The sequence below is a fragment of the Phragmites australis genome, chromosome 16 (assembly GCF_958298935.1).
Source record: "Phragmites australis chromosome 16, lpPhrAust1.1, whole genome shotgun sequence".
NCBI classification, from domain to species: Eukaryota; Viridiplantae; Streptophyta; class Magnoliopsida; order Poales; family Poaceae; genus Phragmites; species Phragmites australis.
Window position 1 is genome coordinate 25672772 of NC_084936.1, and position 15599 is coordinate 25688370.

The 15599-nt window shown below is 41.7% G+C and overlaps 1 protein-coding gene across 4 annotated transcripts; it reads left to right on the forward strand.

Moving 5' to 3' along the window:
• The first annotated feature begins 8286 nt into the window (after nucleotides 1-8286).
• LOC133896339 (serine/threonine-protein kinase D6PKL1-like) lies at nucleotides 8287-11725 on the forward strand. 4 transcript variants are annotated; one of them, XM_062336918.1, is made up of 3 exons: nucleotides 8287-8519; nucleotides 9281-10323; nucleotides 10614-11725. In XM_062336918.1, exons 2-3 carry the CDS (start codon nucleotides 9407-9409, stop codon nucleotides 11491-11493), a joined length of 1797 nt encoding a protein of 598 aa, XP_062192902.1. In that variant the 5' UTR covers nucleotides 8287-8519; nucleotides 9281-9406; the 3' UTR covers nucleotides 11494-11725. The 4 variants fall into 4 exon arrangements, with proteins under 4 accessions (XP_062192902.1, XP_062192905.1, XP_062192904.1 ...); XM_062336921.1 differs by lacking the exon at nucleotides 8287-8519 and adding an exon at nucleotides 8758-8825; XM_062336920.1 differs by lacking the exon at nucleotides 8287-8519 and adding an exon at nucleotides 8815-8939.
• The last annotated feature ends 3874 nt before the right edge of the window (nucleotides 11726-15599 follow it).

Below are 15599 nucleotides of genomic sequence, written 5' to 3' on the forward strand. Positions count from 1 at the left end.
TAGTAGAGTATGCATAAATAGTATCATACAATCTCTTGAATCTGTTAAGCTTTAAAGATATTCGCGCTAATAGTTTTCACGTAAAAACTGGTGAAGAAGATGGTAGGGAACACCTACTCATCACTAAGTGTGATAGTGAAGTGATAATACTAGAAATTTTTTTCTACATGAGCAGTGACTTGTACTACACTCGCATTAAAGCACATGAAGTGTTCACTATCTTGAAGACTGTGTTTTGTAGTACATAATTATTCTCCCTATTGCATGATAGTTTTGGTCACCCTGTTCTTAGAATGACGAGGAATATAATTACTAACTTATAAGGTCATAACATAAATGTGAAGTATTTTTCGAATTATGAAGATTTTGTATGCCTTGCGTACGCAACCGAGAAATTAATAATAAGATCGTGTACCTTAAAGGTACGAGATGAAATCCTTACATTCTTAGACCAAATTCAGGGGATATTTGTAGTCCTATTCATCTATTTTTTGGCCAATTTTGGTACTTTATGGTATTGATAGACACATCCTCGAAGTGGTCACGTGTATGTATATTATCTACCCACAATAATGCATTTGCAAAGTTGATCTCGCAGACCATACAGATCAGTAATAATTTTCCTAATCATCGAGTAAAATCCATTAGAATGAACAATACTGAAGAATTTACTTCTAAAATGTTCGGTGATTATTGCATTGGTATGAGAATTAAAGTTGAACATTATATACCACACGTTCACACTCAGAATGGACTAGCCGAAACACTGATAAAAAGAATAAATGTATTGCTAGACCTTTGTAACAATATTGTAATTTGCCCGTTACGTGTTGAGGACATACAGTCTTACATACTACAACTCTCATTAATTATAGACTTTTCTCTTATAACATCCATTCACCTATGCAACTAGCGCAAGAGGTAATTCCAAAAATTTCCTATCTACGCAAATTTGGATTTATAGTTTATATGCCAATATCGCCATCACAGCAGACCGCTATGAGACCTTTGTGAAAGTTGGAATATATGTCGGTTATGAGACAACATCCATAATTCGATATTTAGAACTAACAACTAGAAATCTGCATACGACCTGCTTCACTGACTGCATTTTTGGTGAAAATAATTTTACGTCATTAGGGGGAGGAAATATATTCTTGGATGAAAAATGTCAGGAAATTATATGGTAGGCCGAATGAATTGCGACACATGATCCTCGTGTTAGTGAAGCAAATGATGAAATACATAAAATTATAGTTTTGTAGAAATTAGAAATGATTTGCCTGATCATTTTTTTTATTTGAAGAGCGTGACTAAGTCGCATGTGCCTGCACGTAATGTGCCAGAGAGCGTGGAAGTACCAAAAGAAGGTATCTCTCATCTTGTCCTAGGAGCTCCGAAAAATAATAAAAGAACAAAAATTCGGTTCCTCAAGTTCTAAGTAGCCAGAGACGTCTAACGAAAGTGGAAAATGAGAGCTTACCACAATTGATCACAAAAAAGCCCCAAAGGAAGAAGAAGGGGAGTCAGTTGAGACCTGACGATGGTATGGAACCTTAGAAAGTAGGCATAAAAGATTTGAATCTTTCCACGCAGGAAGAAACCAACAAAAATACGCATGCTGAATTCGACGCTGGTAAACTAAAGGACCATGCTCCCATAGTAAGAAATAATGAAGAAGCACATGAAAGAAAATAAAAGAAATGATAAAGAGCAAGATGAAGAAGCACTTGAAAGTGCAACCTATAATGAAATAGTAATAAACTATGTGAATTCAGGGAAATATTGAAATAGAGTAATCACAATAGTTGATATATACTTCGCAAATAAAATTGTCATAGTTATAGATCATGACCCTGAGCCTACATCACTCACTGAATATAGAATGAAGTCAGATTAGGAAGACTAGCAGAAGGCAATAACAACTGATCTGTTGTCGCTGAACAAAAGAGAGGTTTTTGGGTCAGTATGCCGCACGCCTCCCAACATCAAACCAGTAGGATACAAGTAGGTTTTTGTTTATAAGAGGAATGAAACTGTGAGGTAAAAAGCACGACTAGTGGCACAAGATTTCACTCAACGACCAGACGTTGATTATGAAGAAACCTATTCCCCAATGATGGGTGACATTACCTTTATATATTTAATCTCGATGACAGTCAAACTAGAGTTAAAAATGAAATTGGTTGATGTTATAACTGCATATATTTACGAGAGCCTTGATTCAAGTATTTACACGAAGGTACCTGAAGGAATACTATTGTCGAATCAGTATAGAAGAAATAAACACCTTTATAGCGTACAATTGAAGAAGTCGTTATATGGTTTGAAACAATTAGGCCCCATAATGGATTTTTGCATATCAAGCTGATCTGAATATCATCAGTACAGAAGAAGAAATAGAAGAAGTAAGCTTGTACTTGAAGTCTGAATTGAAATGAAAGATTTGGGTAAAACAAAGTTTTGCTTAGTCCTGCCGCTAGAGCATGTGACATATGGAATTTTCGTATATCAGACAAACTACACTCATAATGTGTTAGAGTGGTTTGGTTTTGAGAAATCATTTCCTACTAAAACCTCCATGGTCGGAAAGTCATTGCAAGCAGATCAAGATCCCTATAGACTTAGAGAAGAGAGGGATGAAGTATTAGGACTGAAATTTCTATACTTAAGTGCAATAGGTGCGCTGATGTATCTAGCTAATTGTACTAGGTCAGACATAGCGTTTGCAGTAAATCTACCTACACGATACAGTGTATAGCCCACTAAAAGAAATTAGGGGGCTTGAAGGATATTCTGTGTTACTTGTAAGGTAGCAAAGATACGAGTCTGTTCTACAAAAAGAATCAGGATCTAAGTTTGGTTGGATATGCAGATACTGAGTATCTGTCAGCCCCGCATACAACGAAATAACAGACTAGCTATGTTTTCTTATATGGTGAAACTGTAATTTTCTAGAATCGTCAAAGCAAAGTCTTGCATCTACTTCGATGAACCACTTAAAAATAATAGCTTTATATGAAGTTATACGTGAATACACATGATTTAGAACAGTGATCAATCATATTCAATAGTTATTTGTTTTAAACATTACTAACATTCCTATCATTATCTATGAAGATAATGTTGCATCCTTGCCAGCACCATACGATGTGTATTGAGATGATTAAAAAGAGGTGAGAAAACTGTGCATCCTGTTAGGACCAACTATGTATCTTCTTGCCGTTGCCTTCCATATAATTGCTATTTAGATCCGCATTTGCCTAACATTTCATCTCTTGACCACTCAGTGTTGTTACTCATCAGTTCTTGGCTGGGTCGTAACCTCGGATTTTTCAGTTGCGCAACTTGCACTTCCGTGGCATCTGCTGTTGAATCTACTGCTAGTGTGCGGTTTTCCTGGAAGCCCGTTGTGCTAATCGAACCCTTTCCCTTTAGCAGGTGACTGACAAAGTGCTGACGTTTCTGTCTCTCGGCGTATCTTTTGCTTCAGAACGATTGGCACTTTGGGAGTAGCCTTCCTTCGTCTGCCATTGTCAATTCGTGGTACCATATAATCTGACCGTCGTTACATCTACTCATTTCACCACTGTTACAGCCCATTCTGCACAAAAGCGAACCTTAATGCATTGGATTTGGACCCATCCTGCTCAAGACCAGTTTAGTGACTTAGGATTCGGTTCTCTGATTCCCTCTCATTATCCATGATCGGTGTTCTAGGAAAAATCCAAGTCATGTGGCCTCCAGGATCAGAACAAGTCCTTGGAACGCATCTTCCTTAGATGCCTTTGTGCCCATTGAGGGGCTCCATGTGCTGGGGCTCATGGCTCCAGGCTTAGGCTTAGACTAACCTTCATTTGTCTACTCTGGAACTAACCATCACATTGACTCCTTGAGAGAGAGAGAGAGAGAGAGAGAGAGAGAGAGAGACTCATTTGCCATTGGTTAATCACTGAACTACGGAGTATACAATAGGCCTTCTACATGGGCTACAAGTTTGAATGCTGCAAAAACTAACTGGCTCAACAGCCAAGTTCTGAATGTTCAAGCATGCTGCATAAACTAACGTTAGCCTGCGTGCGTCCGACTTGTACTCGCAGAACAACTAACATTAGCCTGACTCACCGGGCGACCCACGAGAGACCCCCTTTGGGGCTGCAGTTGCACGGCTCGCCTTGATGTAGTTCCATGGACCACGTAGAGAAGAGTAGCAGGGAAATTTATGGTGATAGCGAAAAGAGAGCAGGAAAGATTGTAGAACCGTGTAGGTCTGGTGCAAAGGAGATGGTGGTGGTGTACTGGTGTGCGTTAGGCATGTCACTGTTGAGTGCGAAACCGCCCTGTCGGTGCCCTCGTGTAGCTGCTGTCTGGCTGGAGCTGCTAAAGCTTTGGTTACTTTGCCGAGCTCCGTTTGGAACAGGAAGGGAAAGTTTCACTAGTCATAGGATGTATGACTTATTAGGATATTTTATTTATATTGAGATTTATATTAGAGAGGCAAATAAAAAATTATAAGGTAGATGAAAGAATCAATAAATAGATAAACATCAAAAGAAAAATGAACGGCTGAGATAGACCGTATATGTGTAATGGCATACAGAGTTGCATTCCCCGTTTCAAACATGATTTTTTGTTTGACCTTACATGCCTGTGAATTTTTTTATGAATTTCAGACTATTAGAGTGTGTCCATTGGTTACATGTCTGCACTGCATTGTTTGCTATAAATTTCATCTATTATCACATTTTCGGGAAGTTGTAAGCTACGTAAACTGAGAAACTAAATTGAAATGTGTCTTAGTTCATATGTGATGAGTGATTCAAGTGTGTTTATTTTATTTGATAATTTTTGTATTGTATGAGCATGCATATATACTGCAATTATGACCGTGGCTAATTAAAGTTGTATAGAAAATAGAGTTAGTGTGGTTTGAGTCCAGGAAAATTGTACATGTCGGATGATCATTCGCTAGGAATTTTATACACACCGAATGATCTGGCGCTTAGAAAGACTACACGACGGAATATTTCAGCTCAGAAGAAAAGGTTGAAGTACATGTCAAATAGTTCGGTGATAGGCATAGTGAACGCTGGAGCATTTCTTGCAGAGAGGTTGTAAATCAGCTCTAATGAACTTACATACGTCGGATGGTCCAACGATGGAAGATGTGAACGTCGAAGAATACACCATACCATTTGTTACAGAGAGATTGCAAAATAGTTGTCTGATGGAGATGAACTCGTCGGATGGTCTGACGATGAGAAATTGTGTATGTCGGATAATTTCTTACAGAGAGGATTCCAGACGGTAGGTCTTAGGAGTTGAACACGCCGGATGGTTCGATGCTCAGGAGGTGTGGACGCTAGATCATCCGGCGTTCACGATTTTTTCTGGGATATGTTTTAAGCTGAAGATTTCAATTTGAAACTAACTGAAGATGGTTTGGAGATATGTGTTTGTTTGTCTTATATTGTGCATGTGATGGATGCAACTTAGCGACTGACGGCGGGATGATTAGGGTCAAGTGGAGTACTTGGTGCTGGATGATCGAGGAGGTCGAGCGAAGTCAAGGGTGATTCTATCTGTGCATATAGACGTCAAGCAAAGTATGGAAAGAAGAATGAAGACGACATGTTGACAAAGTCGAGCAAAATGGATGCCGGTGTAAGTGACAAGGCTACCAGAGGGATCGGGAGCGGGAGAGACTTGCCAACAGTCAAAATCGTAAGATAGAATATACACGTCGATATCAAAATGCTTGCTTGGGGGTCAGAGCAAGCAACAATGAGTCACGCTTTCAAGAGCGTGCAAGGCGGTTTCGCGGTTTGACCTCAAAATCGTGTAAGGATAGAGTGTACGTGACGTCATCGTGAAGCTTGCGTTGAGACGAAGCTAAGTCATAAAGAAGCCACAATCGTTTGATGCATAAAGAAAAAATGAACTAAAATGCTCCAATGATAGATACAAGGCTATTGGAAAAAATAGATTTTTTTAACAAATAAGTTTAAGGGTTAAGCTACCTTACTATATCTATAAATAGAGGGGTAGAGCTTTGTGAGAAGGTAGAGCCAGGCAGCTATTTAAGTTTTGAGAGATATGTTTTAGAGGAGAGAAAATAAGAGCTTAGATTTTGTAATAGGTGGGAGCTTTTTTGTGAGGAAAATACTTTATAATCTGTTAAAAGAGGGTGTTCTTTTAAGCTTAATGAAGAGAGTGTTTTTAACTATATTTGAGTTTATCTCCTTTTAGTTTACTGTTTTTGGCTTTAGAGTTTTGGTGTAAGTTTTTTTGGTTGATTTTCGTTTTCTTTGAGAGTTGTATATTTTGGATCGTGTAAGAGATATTCTTTTTATTGCTAGTGGGTTAATCTTATTATATGGATTGATATTAAACCATCATAACTCTCTGGATCTATCAACTTGAAGAATCTCTTTTTCTGGTGGCTAGTTCTTTTGTGTTTAAAAGTTTTCTTCTAATTGATTATTTTCTTATGCTATAAATCTTGATATGACCTTGAATGTAATATAGAGTTCTCATCCATCAAAGAGAAGTGTTAGTTTTGAAAGTTTTACAATTTATTCACATGTGTTTTTGAGATGTATTGAGTTAAAAAATTAAGAACACCATTAACTTTATAAAAACTTTATTTAAACGCTTACTCACTCGATCCTACCCAAACAAAATTTGTGGAAGTACGCTGAATAGGGTTTTGGATTGTGACAGGCAGGATAAGCATGGCTGCTGCTGCTCTGTGCTGCTCGCCGAAGAGGCAACATGGCAGCTACAAAGATTCTGCGATCCTTGCCCCACCCATGGATCTGGCTGTCTGTCCTTCCAAGCTACTACTCCCAAGCCATCTTACGCTCATGTTCGTATTCGGAAGCCCATCATACCTATGTTCGTATTTTTATGAAGTTTTATGAGTCACTAGGGTTATACTATAATCGAAGCCATATTTTTTGGACCAAGTTGGCCCCTGACAAGTGGGGTGATATTTGCCAAACAAATGTTTGCAGCAGATGGATCGGGAGGCTAACAAAAACCCAAAAATATGACGATGAGTAGTTGCTTAGCAAGTTAGCATACACACCCTCTTAGTTGTGTTTCGCGTCTTTGATGTATGTAATATTTTCTTCTGATTAATATATATTGTAATTGTCCAGGTCTTTCAAAAAAAAAATGATGATGAGGTATTTCTGATCGACATCCACCTCAAAAGAAGTTGATGGCTGTTGATGTCTCACTGCAGAAACCAGGGGTGCAGTGAGCACCACAAAGCTGTTCGATTATGAACTGTCTGGCTGTGTCACACTCACAGCACAGTAGGCGTCTCTCACAAATCCGTTTCCGTTTGATGAAAGCGATTTTGAGGTACAAAGCTCTTGGTCCTTGGCTAGTTTTTTTTATATAAAGCTGGGCACGAATTCCGAGGCATCGGCGGTGCTTTGCGCCTTGAGGTTAGCGGCAAATTAACAGGAGCGGTGCTCTAGCATCTACTGGTTATCCAGATCTATGAACGCTAGGACAACATGCGGATGCATGGTTAATCAGCACGTACAAAGTTGCATTTGCAGTGATCGAGAGAGTGAAAGCTGCATCGGGCAACAGCGCTGGGTGACAGGGGTGATTGAAGGCTGTGGAGGCTGTTTTTTGGAAGGAATCCGAGCTCACATAAAACTCTTTTATATATGTATATGTCATATGTTTATCTTATATTTTTACGTGATAGTCATTGGATAAAGAAAGAACAGTATGGATCAGAATCTTATAGAAATCTTTCAGTAATTTTTTTAATAAAATTTACTTCCGCTGTTTTCTATCATTTCTTCTAGGAACGTGCCTTCTGAATCTGCTCTCAAGACAAATGGCGTGCAAACTTCCAATTTTGCAAAGATGCCTGGATGTAATTCTGGCCTACTGCAGCACTAAACGTTGAATGCGCATGTTATTGGTATCCGAATGAGACGTTTAATACTACTTTCTATTATAAATACATGTTGTTTTAGACTTTATTTTTATTCTTTAAATATAAATCAAAGAAATCTATCAATATTAATTACTCGTATCAGTAGAAAAATACAAAGATAATCATCTTAGGGGCTGCGCCCAAAAGTGACTGTAAGTGGCCTTGAGGAAAGTGAAGATGTGAGTAAAAAACCAAAGGAAAAACAAAAAAGCGGACACACTCTCTGTCTCTACACTTGTTTATGCACCCAAAATCCCAGCTTTTAGCCCACCACCCTCCCTCTGACCGTTCTCTTCTTTCTTTGCACAACTTGTTTGTACTGCAGACTAGAGCCCACACAGATTGCGGCAGGAGGAGCATGCAGCCCCCACCTTTGCCTTTTGCCATCTCCAACCCGGCAACCCCAATCCTTGTGGCTCCACTATATCAGCAAATCCATACTCCGTTGTAGAGAGAGAGAGAGAGAGAGAGAGATGCCCTTGCACCTTGCTCTCCCTTCCCCTCACAACCGGCCAGCCAGCAGCTGCAGCACCACCATGGGCTCCTAGCAAAGGTACCTCCATTTCCTTCCCGGGCTGGTTTTCTGACTGAATTGATTGATTGGGGTCAGCCCTCCTGGGATGTTGATCTCCTTTCTTGATCTGTTGATGCAATGCCAGTATGCCTCCCATCATTTTCTTGATCTGGTCTGTTACCTTTTTCTCTCCTCTCCTCTCTTCGTGCTGCATTTAATAGCCAACACGAGTTAGTGCCTAGATGTGGATGTGTTGCTCATATGATTCTGGTGTGCTCCATCCACGCCTACCTCTTCTTTTTGAGGGAGAAGGGGAAGGGGCTTGTGAGTTTGCAGCTGTTCCAGGTTGCGATGAACTACTCTTGCTTAGTTTTCCTTTCCCTTATCTTTGTGGATATTTAGAAGACCCCGAGTTATCCTTGATCTCTTGCTGCGACCCGCATCCCCCATCTTTTCCTGGTAAATGCTGGGGCTTCTGAGCTTCTCTGTGTGTTTTTTTTGGGCCCTGTTTGCAGTGCTGTGCCCCTTGGTGTTTCTTGCTGCAATGAACTGGGTGTTGGGTTTGTGCAATCAGCAGTGCAGAAGGTGGTAATCTTGTTTGTGTAGCAGCTTACTGTTTGAGCGATTTCTTTGATGATCATAATAGATTTTTCACCTAGTGGGCTGCTGGCCTCGGTCAATTTTCTGATCCTGTTTTTTTTTTTCTGTCTGCGGATGAACTTTTGTGCAATTGGCGATCCTTATTTTTAGAAATAGCTATCAATATATGCTAATGTGTTGTTCTTTGTTATTAATTTCAGATGCCAAGTTCGGCATGCACTTAATTAAGCAGTGACTAGTTTTCGAGATATTTGGATAAAGTGAAGTGAGATTTGGGTGTTCACTCATCTAATAGATTTGCATTCGTGCAAGTCTTTCTGACCACCATGTCTGTGGAGGCCGCGAAGCAGAATGTGCCTGAGCACCGGGCGGAACCAGCGGCTGATCACACAGTTGAACCAGTTGTTGCAAAGGTGAACAAGAACAAGACAGCTCAGGACGGTACACACCTTAGCGCCAAGGAGATTTTAGTGGAGGAGAAGCCCTCACATCGGCGGCAGGAGTCTTCTGCATCTACGTTGGACAAGGGCCCTTCTAGCGTTTGCTCGGACTCTGGAATCCTGGATGGTCCACTAACCCCCCAAGGAGATTCTGGGGAGCTGAAAGAGATCCAAAGCTTGCATTGCAACGGTAATCAGGAAAAGAAGACGTCGCAAAAGAGCAGCACAAGTGAGAGCTTTGCTACCGCCGAAGTGAGCGATGGGACTAGTCTGCGGAAGACCAGTGGAAGTGCTAAGATCAGTGACCGAGCTGATGTTACGGAGAGTGGAAAGAGCAGCATGTGCTGCCCAAGCATGAGCAGCAACATCAGCGATGAGAGCTCCTCAAGCAGCATGGGCAGAAGCACAATGAAGCCACACCAAGGGAGTGATTCTAGGTGGGAATCAATCCGAGTGATCAGATCAAGGGATGGCATTCTGGGTTTGAGCCATTTTAGGCTGCTTAAGAAGCTGGGCTGTGGTGATATTGGCAGCGTATACCTCTCTGAACTGAACGGTACAAAGAGTTACTTTGCAATGAAGGTCATGGACAAGGGCTCTTTAGCGAGTCGGAAGAAGCTTCTTCGAGCACAGACAGAGCGGGAGATACTGCAATCTCTTGACCATCCGTTTCTTCCAACATTGTATACCCACTTTGAGACAGATAAATTCTCATGTTTGGTAATGGAGTTCTGCCCAGGAGGGGACCTGCACACTCTTCGACAAAGGCAGCCTGGAAAATGTTTTTCTGAGCAATCAGCCAAGTATGTTCCAACTACTAAAATTACATTATTCCTCGTATATATTACATATATTAGTTTTCTTTTGAAGTCTACTAGCCCTGTAGCTACTATTTCCCTTTGCTGCATCTACTTTCTCTTTATCTGTTAGTACTGTCCAGTAGCTTGTATCATAGTTAACTATCCATGCATCGCCTGCATGATTCCTTGCTGCAAATATACCAGTTTGATCTTATATAGTACTATATGGCTGTACTGTTATATAATTCACCGGGTTACAGTAGATTAAAAATGCTCATAGTCATTTTTTTAAGGTTCTATGTAGCAGAGGTCCTCCTCGCATTGGAATACCTGCATATGCTTGGGATTATATACCGTGATCTGAAGCCAGAGAATGTCCTTGTTCGGGAGGATGGGCACATCATGCTGTCTGATTTTGACCTCTCCCTTCGTTGTGCTGTAAGCCCTACTGTTGTCAAGTCTGCCAACCCTGGACCAGATGCACTGCAGAGGAACAACCAAGCATACTGTGTTCAATCTGCTTCTATCGAACCATCCTGCATCCAGCCATCATGTGTCGCTCCAACTACTTGCTTTGGTCCCCGGTTTTTCTCCTCCAAGTCCAAGTCCAAGAAAGAGAAGAAGCCGAAGCCAAAGTATGACATTGTCAACCAAGTTAGCCCACTGCCTGAACTCATAGCGGAGCCAACTGATGCTCGCTCCATGTCATTTGTTGGCACCCATGAGTACCTGGCGCCAGAAATAATCAAGGGAGAAGGTCATGGCAGTGCTGTGGACTGGTGGACCTTCGGTATATTCCTGTATGAACTCCTATTCAGTAAGACCCCTTTCAAGGGGTCAGGAAACCGAGCAACGCTGTTCAATGTTGTTGGTCAACCCCTGCAGTTCCCAGAGTCCCCAATTGTGAGTTTCTCAGCAAGGGACATGATAAGAGGATTGCTTGTCAAGGACCCGCAGCACCGTCTTGGCTACAAACGCGGGACTACTGAGATAAAGCAGCACCCGTTCTTCGATGGTGTGAACTGGGCGCTGATACGGTGCGCGAGCCCTCCAGAGATCCCCAAGCCTGTTGTGCTGGATCGCCCACCGAAGCCAGCACCAGCTAATGATATGGTTGCCCCGGCTGCCAATCAGAAGGGCTCAGATAATTTTCTAGAGTTTGAGTTCTTCTAGGGTTGTTTTTCTTTCAGTTTTTGAATGTGGGCTGGTGCATGCAAGATGGTGTATGAAAGGAGGAATATGTTCAGTTCTGAGGCGTATACTGTCACTGTGATGACTGGTGATGTTCTGTTGTAGGCTGTAGCTCTATTTCGAGCAGCTCCTGTTGTTTTTCTATTGAACTGCTTAAGATCTAATTTGCACTGGGTCCATGTTGTTGGAATTTGAGGTGTTTTCCCTATTAAATTCGAATTCGAGATTGAATTCAAATTTGGATTTGAGTAAATTCTAAAAAAAAGAAAAATAAGGAAAGGCCTTGACCGGTGGGCCGCTTCTAGGCCCAAGTGGCCAAGCAGCCCACCTGGCCTGGCTTGGTCTTCGGAGCTGGACTCTTGTTGTTGCGGTGTTTTGGCTCTTCGGATGCTGTCTGCAATGTGCCCTATAGACGGCATAGTGATATTGTATCTCCAAGAATATTCTTCCCATCGACCTCGGCATAGAGGGAGAGTCTCTGTTTTTAGGGATAGCGCTTTGCGTGCCTTGTCATCCTCTTCCTTTCTGGATAGTAAGTCCGTTCCATTCCTCCCTCTTGTTTATTGTCTAGCATGCACTGTTTTACTTTCACTATCAATTTTGATAAGTTTGCATGCTTCAAGAGGTGATTGTGATGCCCTGAGATGATAGCGGGTTAAGTTTGATTAGTGTGTTAATTGTGCACTTGAGCTAGGCTGTGGTTGCTATTTTTGATCTTTTGATTGGTAGCTCTGTCTAGCAATTGTTGTGTGCTCTAGCGGTGAGCACTTTAGCTCCCTGCTACCTCTGTCCAGTGACTTCGCTTCGCTGGGTGCTCTGTTTGAGAGCTTGGGCTCTGTTGGTGGGCATCTTGGCTCGCTGCTGCTTTGTGCCCTGCGGTTTGGCCTTGTTAGTCCTTTGGGTGGCCATCTGTTACTGATCTGTTGAGCTCAGTGGAGGGAAATTTGCTATTTATACTTTATCTTTAACTTGGATAGCTCGGTCTAGCTCTAGTGGTGAATTTGTCACGCTAACCAGTAAAGCTTAGTATGCGTTGGATGACCGTTATTTTGGAAACCCGCACTGAGAGCAATCCTTTTAGTTAACACTTGTTACTTTGGTTTATGTGTTATTTTACCTCTTTATGTCAACTGTCATATATGTTGTTCTTATAAACATAAGTACCATATGTTTAGTAATATTCGCTTTTAAAATGCTCATGTTACTTCATATGATATATGTTGTTGGCAGTTATATTCTCTTTCACATATTTAAATCCGGAATTAATTTAATCGGAATGTTGCTAAAATGTATTTTGAAACAACACATGTTGCAATATTTTTAGAAATCTTGAGGTCCTTAAAGGGGACCGGGTAAAATTCGTTCGCCCTGGCATTGTTACTCCTGTTTGATTTCACATAAATTGCAACTGAAGTTACTTTCTTGATCATGTTTGGTACTGCAACAACTTCTAATCGTTCTTGTTATCTTGTAGTATTTTTATATGAATCATACATTTGCGGTTAAGAACTAGAAATTATATAGTTGCTGCAGTCTGTTGGCTGGAATGTAATATAGATGCTACATAAGTTTGAAATTTAATGATTCATCATTTTATTTCCATGTGCTTGGTTGATGAAATTGCGAGCTCTGTGAGAGATGGAGCGTGTATGATTGGGAAGGGGAATGCTACATACGTTTGGAAGACTGACACGTAGGTCATGGACCCAAATGCCATTGACACATTCAGAGAATTTCTCAAAATTGCAATGGCATAGGAGGAATTCTTCCTTTGGAAGATGTTCAGGTATACTGATGAGCAAATGCAAACGTGCCGGTTTTGTTAAATTTTATGGCCTGTGTACAAGAATTCGCAAGTTGGAAACATATGTAGTGTTATGCAACTCGAGCGGCAGGTAATACTCTATATAACATGGGTCCTCCACGAAGTTAGAGTGTTGACGCCTACTGTATCTCTTTAATTATCTTGTGAGCAGCAGATCTACAAGGCCTTCCTAATTTCAAATATTCAACTATTTCAGAGACACCAAGTTTCGAGGTTCCAAAAGACTGTTTGGTGTGTCGCCAAAATTCTAGTTTGAATATCGCCAAAATAGCATCAGCAAATTATTTCAATTCTTGTTCTCAGAAAAGCAAGTGGACTAAAATGATCATTTCAACAGAACTGGCACCATTACAATTCAGGAACTACATACCGAAACATAAGCTCTCCTGCCTGTTGGGTTTCAAGAAACTACATACCGAAACATGAGCACGCAGAGCTCATGTCTGGCTGGCTATGGCCACATAAGCTGGTGCTTACGGGAGATGCTTGAAGTTGAAGATGAAGTAGACGACGAGGGCGACGTTGAGGCGCTCGTTGTATGGTGGGCACGCTGATGCTGTACGCGCGCTTGCCGCTCGACGCTGCGGTCGCCATCTCATCTCCTACCTTCTTCTCGTTTAAGTGCCGGGGGGGGGGGGGGGGGCGCTCTGGGAATGGCGAAACGCGCGAGTGCTCCGGGCCAGTGGGGCATGGAGGTGGTCTGCTCTGAGCGCCGAGGCGGGTTCGCGGTGGCCGGAGACCCGGAGTCACCATGGCCATGGTGAGGTCGTGGCGGCGGCGGTGGTGGGGCTTGAGCTCTTGACCCGTCCATACCTCACCATCCGGGCCGTACAGTTCGGATCCGACGGCAGCCGGTTGCCCGCTTTTTTTTTTTAGAAAACTCATAAAATGGATTCACGATTAATCGCGATCCAAATGTTTTCATAAAATCCCCTAAAACGATACCGATCCATAATTTTACAGAAAACCCCCTAGTTTGGATCAGATCCATATTTTTACAAACAAAACCCTACTCGATCTTGATCTTTCCAAAGTAGTCCTCACTTGCGCCTGCCATCCTCCGCGCTCTCATCCCCATGGCTGATGGCTTCTCATCTCCGTCCGACGACGGGGGCAGCCGCCTCGTTGTAGCGAATGGGCTTCCGCTCCTCCTCCGACCTTGCTCTCCGATTTCAAGGTACTGGTGTGTACCTCTCCATGACGAAGATAAGCGACACGGCGGAAGAGAGAGGAGAGTCCCATCCGTTCCGAAAGATGGCGGTGGCTGACTGCCTGACTCCTAGCTCTACCTCGCCGTTCACCTTCTCCGTCAATGTCTACTGTGGTTTCTCATGGCACGGCGAGCAATCCGTAAGCAACCCCTTCACCCTACCGTTCCTTTCATCGCTTGCGAGCCCCGGATTGGGGACCCCAACTCGTGCTTAACCGAATTGCTGACCATTTGACTGATGTGCCTGTTGAAAGAAAGCGGCGGAGCTACTTGAAATTTGATGGATGGTTTATCCCTCAAAACAAATATATGAGGTAACAGCTGCTGTACTGATATTGGTTACATGGGATATCTAGCGACCTATTTCGTTCGAGTATATCATTAATGAGGAATAAATAATAAATAATTATATATATTTAATAGAAATATAATATATCGATATAACAAGTATCCATTGTACAAGTGTACTTAACACGATTAGCAACTGCACACGTATTTTACACATGTGAAATCAATCCAGGATATAACAGTTTGAACAAGTAAAAAAATATACATAAATGAGATATTTGCATACACGAAATTCCCAACACCATCATGTAATTTTAAGAGAAAGAAGAGTGACAAATACCTAGACATGAGGGTGGAGGGGACCACATCGTCCTGCGTTGATTGTCCGTAAAAACGCTATGAGATCGACGATCAAGATGGTGATCGACTTGTGAGCGGATGGAAGCAATTCTCGTATAGTAACTTAGTGTAAAGATAGTGTGATGAAGATGGCTTTCGTGGTAGACGACAGTAGAGGTGACGTGTGGGAGACAACGCACCCTCTGAAGAAATCGCGATGCTGTAGGTGAAGTGCATGAGATGACACACATTCTAAAGAAATCTGACGGTGAATGTATGGAAGACAAATATTAAACGTCTAGATATAAAGGCAAATAATAGAAGATTAAATGTATTTTTGAAATATAGGAAAAACAAATATTGGACATATATATGGATGACAAATAATGTGAGATTGAATTTATATTTAGAAGAAGAAACGTGATC

Excerpts from the sequence above, each read along its gene's own strand:
- LOC133896339 (XM_062336918.1), top strand. The coding sequence starts at position 9,407 with ATGTCTGTGGAGGCCGCGAAGCAGAATGTGCCTGAGCACCGGGCGGAA. Across the intron at positions 10,324-10,613 it reads TTTTCTGAGCAATCAGCCAA|GTTCTATGTAGCAGAGGTCC; the intron begins GTATGTTCCAAC and ends CATTTTTTTAAG.